Here is a 6,000-nt window from a genome sequence, read left to right on the forward strand (position 1 = left end):
AAAAAATAAAGATATGTTTCTTGTAAAAACATGTAAAGTATTATTACAATAAAAAGAAAAAAAAAACATTTAAAGTATTATCCATGACTTGAGAATTTAAAACTCGAACTTTTGATTTCAAATTTTTTGCTGACTGTCTATAACAACTAGTTCACTTGTCTGATGCACAAATACTATTTATTTTATTATAAACATTTTTACAACAAATAATAATGCTAAACAGATTAATGAATAACTTTTTTTTTCTTTAGAAGATTGAAAAATTTAACATCTCTTTTGAGAAAACTTTGGAAAGGAGAAGAAGCATGTTGCACTCCTAAAGTGATTAGCATTATAGAAAAATACATGTTTTGCCAAGTCTCTTGACTGACTACAACTTTGAAAATACTTTCAGTGCAGATAAATTTAGAATGCTTGATCAGATTCACTCTGAAGTCTGTAGCTCACAGGAAAATTACTCTAATACAAGATAATTGTCTAACTAATTGTTACGTAAAACACCAATATTCAAAGAACTCATACATTTACCACCTTACACAATTTCTCAAACAGAACTGATAGATCAATTTGTATTTGTCATCGAATATCAAAGTATATGGCTTTATTGTTAAGGTGAATTATTGCTGCTTTTGACAACAACAATTCTATCCTTTATCAAAGACAATTAAAATGTCAGTATTAGCTTGGGAAAGAGTTACCAGCAAGAACTGCATTTTAGATCCATGCTAAAAAAAACCTACCATCTACAATTTGTAGCAAACTGACACATTAAAAGTATTTCATACTTAAAAGAATAACAAAAATATTTTTCTTTATTTTTTTATCTTTTTGGAAATAGTATGTTGAAAAATCCTTAGATAAAACCAATTAAAAATTAGCTGCATAAAATTAATACCATTAGGTAGGTCATAAAATTGTAAAAATATTATGCTTGATATTTTGTAATGACAAAGATATAAATATGTGACAGATAAATTGATTTAAGCTTAACAAATTTAGGTATAACAAGATTTAGATTTGACAAAAAGGGTTGTGATATACATTTTTGGAATTATCATGACTAGACTTTAGGTGTCATAGTTGTGCAAAATCAGAAAGACTATTTTAAAAGAAAATTGCTGAATTCAAGAACTGAAGAATACCAATCAAAAACACTAACAATACCTTTTAGCATTATTTGACACTAAAACCTCAAAAGTTTTTCATTTTATGTATTGATACTAAGTATTGGCGTTTGTTTTGCTGTGAACCTGGACCATCACATGGAAACTGTTCCAGTAAAATTGATTAATCAAACATAACTGTTCAAAAAAACTCTCTTATCACAGGATAAGCTTCTGTTCCAATCAACTTTGAGTAAATTCAATTAATCAATATCTAACAACATTTAAATCCTTAATAAGTTGATTGAAAAGCCTTTTATGAAAACTAGTTCATAATCAATTAATCACGAATAAAATATAGCAAAAGTTCAGATTAATTACAATTTATTGAATAAATCAGTCCATTAATTGAGGTATTTATTTATCTAAATCACTAATATCACAAAACATTTTGTTTGCAAAACTCTTAAAAAGAATTTTATTATTAAACAAAATCTTTTTTACTATTCTCTGTATGTAGGAAAATTTCTGTTAGAATAAAGGAAACTTAAGATATATAAGAAATTTAAGATATATAAAATTTAAGATAGTAAGACAAAATAGATTTTTAGAAAGAAGAACATTATAGTAAAAATATTGTTAAACTCTAAACAACTTTTTAATTATCAAAATTTAAACAGATTTAATGAGAGCTGTAGACTGTATTTATCTAAAGACAATCGCATATATAAAACATATAGAAAGGATAAATATAAAATATATGTGATACTTGCTGTACTTATATTATTTTACAATCTAATAACAAAAGTCTATAACAACAATGTTAAGTAAAAATGTTTTGAAATAGTTACTATTTAGCTATGGGAGTATAGTTGGCAACAAAATCTATCAAAATTAAATCAGAGTAACTGGATGTTGCTGGATTTACAAACAAGTATCATTATTTCTTACTTAAAAAATGAATTACTATTTGGAAAAACTTGCACAGAAAATTGACGAATTAACAAGATATATTTAGTTATTTTTGTCTAATTTTTCTTCTGGTTTTTGTCTGATTTTTCTTCTGGTGGAGAATTTGTAACCCTGCTGTAAAGTGAAGATTGGAATTTACTTTGACCTGGTCTGCAATATCTACAGATTTTAAACTGATGTTGTTTGAAACCTTAAATCATCTGAGTAAGCTTGGCAAGCAAGTATGGTTTAGTTACTCTTCTGCCATTTTAATGGATTATTATTAGTTTTTTTAACAGGACTTGACAAACCCAAGAAGTGCTATGGTTCTAATTATATTTTATTTAATTTTCATCTATTATTAAAACACTCTTGTACTCAGTAACACACTTAAAATATAAATTTTAAAAAACTTAAAAAAAAGTCAGGTTTTCTTCTTCTAGCAACTCAGTTTTCCTGCGAGAAAGTTAAAAACCTAACAAACAACATAAACATGTTTTTTGAAGTTTTTACATAAAAACCTTGGTGCAAATTATCTTAAAAACCTACTTAAATTTTATCAGGAGTATTCACTATCCTTAAAAAACTATATTTATCTTAACATATTTGTGATAAAACCAAAAAAAAAATATTTATCCTGACCAGGACTTTTTTGAATTTAAACAATGTCTAGATATTTATTATTCATTTAGAACATGCATGAAAGATTCACATTCAAAACAAATTTTTTAAAACTAAAAATAGACTTATCTAAACTGTACTAATGGTACCATTAGTTACATATAATTTTTTACATTTTATTAAAAGCTACAGTTACACTAACTAGTATTTCTTTATATAACTCTGCAAGTTAAATACTCTAACTAAATACCATTTTGAATTCTTAAATGTGATAATTATAATATTGCTTTTTTTTTTAAAAAAAAAAAAATCATTTCTATTTATGAATCTGAAAAAATAATTAAATTTCTAAACTTGAAATTTTGTCTCTGGACTTTATAATATGTTTGAACTTTAACTTTCATTTTTCTACTTCATGTTTTCAAAAGTGGATCAAGGTGGGTAACTGTTAATCCCCCTTCTTTTGACTAATCTCTGGATCTGGTATATATATATTTTTAATCCAATAAGAAAAATATAATACAATATATATTATTTCAAATCATAACAATTATATTAATGCAAAGTGCTAAAACAACTTCAAATTTAAGTTTTTAACTAATCTAGTTTTTTAATTAATCCACTAATTGATTAATTAAATTTACATCATGAAGTTCTGTTTCCATTGAATTTGTTTCTAACTGAAATTTTATTAACTGAACTGAAACACCAAAAAAAAGGAGAATTTTGATTAATCAATTTCATTCCAAACATTTTTTTTTTCAGATTGAGTATTAATTTACTTGAAATTAAAACTAAATCTTATAATGATAAAATTATGATGATTACATAAGAATTGTAATTTTTAATTATTGTAAAATTTTATTTTTAGTTTAACATACAATGGAGCCAGTACATGAAATAATGATGGTTTCTTAGCATTATTAGGCATATACTATAGCAATACCAGAAGTAAGACAGCTATTAAGCTGTTTTACAACTTGAGTTAAAATTTCAAGAAAGTGTTTAGCAATATTAGGCATATACTATAGCAATACCAGAAGTAAGACAGCTATTAAGCTGTTTTACAACTTGAGTTAAAATTTCAAGAAAGTGTTTTGCAATCAATACACTTTTTATATATCTTTGTACATCATGCAATAGTAAAAAAACAGTAAAAATAAAATAAAATAAAACAGTAAAAATAAAACAAAATAAAAAAAAACAAACAAATTAAATAAATGTAAACGATTCTACTTTTAATTTTTAACATTTAGTTTATTGAAGCAATTTAAGTAATGCAATATGAAAAAAGTTCTTTAGAAAATTTGTTAGCTGCTTTTTTTAAAAAAAGTAAAATCTGATCAATAAGACTGAAGTTCTTTAACGTACATTTAACTACAATATGTTACACAAAATTTTTTTGAACTTAGTGTACTGTATTTAATGGTAAGCAAAACTTCAAATTTAGAATACTCATGAAATATCATAAGAATAATAAAAAGATAATTTATTTTAACTTACACAGATGGGTTTACTAAAAGTTGCAAAAATATTATGCTAACAATACAAAAGCAATAGTTAAACTTCTAAGCCTCTTTTTACCTGAATAAAACAGTTAAGTTAAGTGGATTTTAAACTTATATCAATAGTTTAATAATATTTTGTGTAGAAATATGGAGTAACACAGTAAACTAGGTGGTAAAACTTATATCTATCTCTCCTGGAATTAAATTGCTGTCATTTGGAAATAATTCTGGTACTTTTATCAATAGCTAATTTTAACAATTCTTACCGCCATTGTTTTACCAAATTTTGATGCAGCATCTTCGTATTGTGAAGGACAGTAGATATCTGTCAGAAATAATGAATTTATTAACGTTGATTTACCATGTCCACTTTCACCTAAACAAAAAAAGTTATTTTTTAGTTAAAAATCTTTATTGTTGATATTAATATTATTCATGCCTTTTTAAAAATATTTCATATTTCATAAATCAAGCAAGATAAAGTTATTTTGCATGACTTTTTGGCATAAAAGCATAAAAAATCACAAAATCAACCAGGAATGAATAAAAATGTATAAACTTTTAAATTGTTTCTCAGCTAAAGAAGAAAAAAAGATTATGCCTAGTGTTATAGGTGATCACTAGGCTTAAATTTTTGCCAATAAAATAAACTCCTTAATCAAAAAAAAAATTTTTTTTAACATTGAAAAAACCTACATTTCTAAAGTTTGAAAAACCACTAAGCATTAGTGGTTTTTCAAACATTAATATTTGAACCACTAAAATACTGTTTATTGCAGCAGGTGATCAACATACATTTTTATAAACTTAGAGATTTTTATAATTCACAAGAATATTATCTTTCAAAAGAACACCGAAAAAAAGATCATCCTAGAATACTGGTTTTAAACTTAGAGTTGTTGAGTGCTTGGAGGAATATAATAATTTGGCAGCTGGAAGGGAACTTGAAGATAATGAAAAGCTTGTTTGGAACTGGAAAATCTAAAACTAATAATAAAATTAATGCAGCATGATTGCCTTTATGTAATGAGAATTTAAGCTTTTATGTAATGAAAATTTGTTACATAAAGAAAGTTAATTAGTTGGGATAAAAAAACTTTGCTTGATAGTGACAAGAAACTCTACTTTTTTAAAAGCAAAAAGTCATTATGGCAGAAAACAAAAGGTTATCTAGTGGCAGCTTTTGTTGCAATAGATTTGTGCACTGAAGTTACTTTGACTTAAACAGCCGTGACAACACAGCATAAAAAAAAAATTTAATGGGTAATTAAAGTCTAAAGAAAAGAAACTGACAATCATGACAAGCTTAGATTACCAAAGATTGAATAAGATGTGAATATAGCAACAAGTTTTTGGAAGAAACAACATTATGCACAATTATCTAGCTAAGACTATTTCGACTTTTCCAACACTTACACCTGTGTTTAAAAGTTTAGAAACAGGTGTAAGAAAATGACTAAAAGAACCAAAAAGAAAAAGAAAAGAGTTTTAAAATGCAGTACAGAATGAGAAGAAAATTTTTTTTTAGATTTTTTAAATTTTAGTAAAGATAAAATTTTAATCATTTTTTAAATTATATTAATAATTTTTATATTTTACTCATATTCAATTCAATTTAGTCAAAAGGATTAAATTTCCCACATCCTTTGCTTAACTATTAATTTAATAGTGTAAAAATATTCCTTGAGTAAAAAAGGTTTTATTCAATATACATTGTAAAACAACAATAAAAATTACAATAACCATGTTCAATACTCCTCATAATTTATTTATGCATAAACCTGAAAATAATTGGGTTATGTTTTATTTATCAGTAT

At 24.8% G+C, this 6,000-nt stretch overlaps 1 protein-coding gene across 7 annotated transcripts in view; it reads right to left on the bottom strand.

The window, feature by feature from the left end:
• The window catches only part of LOC145193738 (septin-7-like), a 35,045-nt gene that overhangs the window by 8,036 nt on the left and 21,009 nt on the right, over positions 1-6,000 (bottom strand). For all 7 annotated transcript variants that reach the window (XR_016445798.1, XM_090069344.1, XM_090069343.1 and 4 more), the window contains one exon: positions 4,450-4,559. Coding sequence is in view for 6 of the 7 variants with exons in the window: in XM_090069344.1 (XP_089925470.1) it covers positions 4,450-4,559 (110 nt within the window). In the remaining variant the exon portion in view is untranslated. The remainder of the gene's footprint in view (positions 1-4,449; positions 4,560-6,000) is intronic.

Source organism: Hydra viridissima, unplaced genomic scaffold (genome assembly GCF_058129835.1).
Source record: "Hydra viridissima isolate aposymbiotic clone 2 unplaced genomic scaffold, HvirCarnegie_v1 scaffold_12, whole genome shotgun sequence".
In the NCBI taxonomy this organism is placed as follows: Eukaryota; Metazoa; Cnidaria; class Hydrozoa; order Anthoathecata; family Hydridae; genus Hydra; species Hydra viridissima.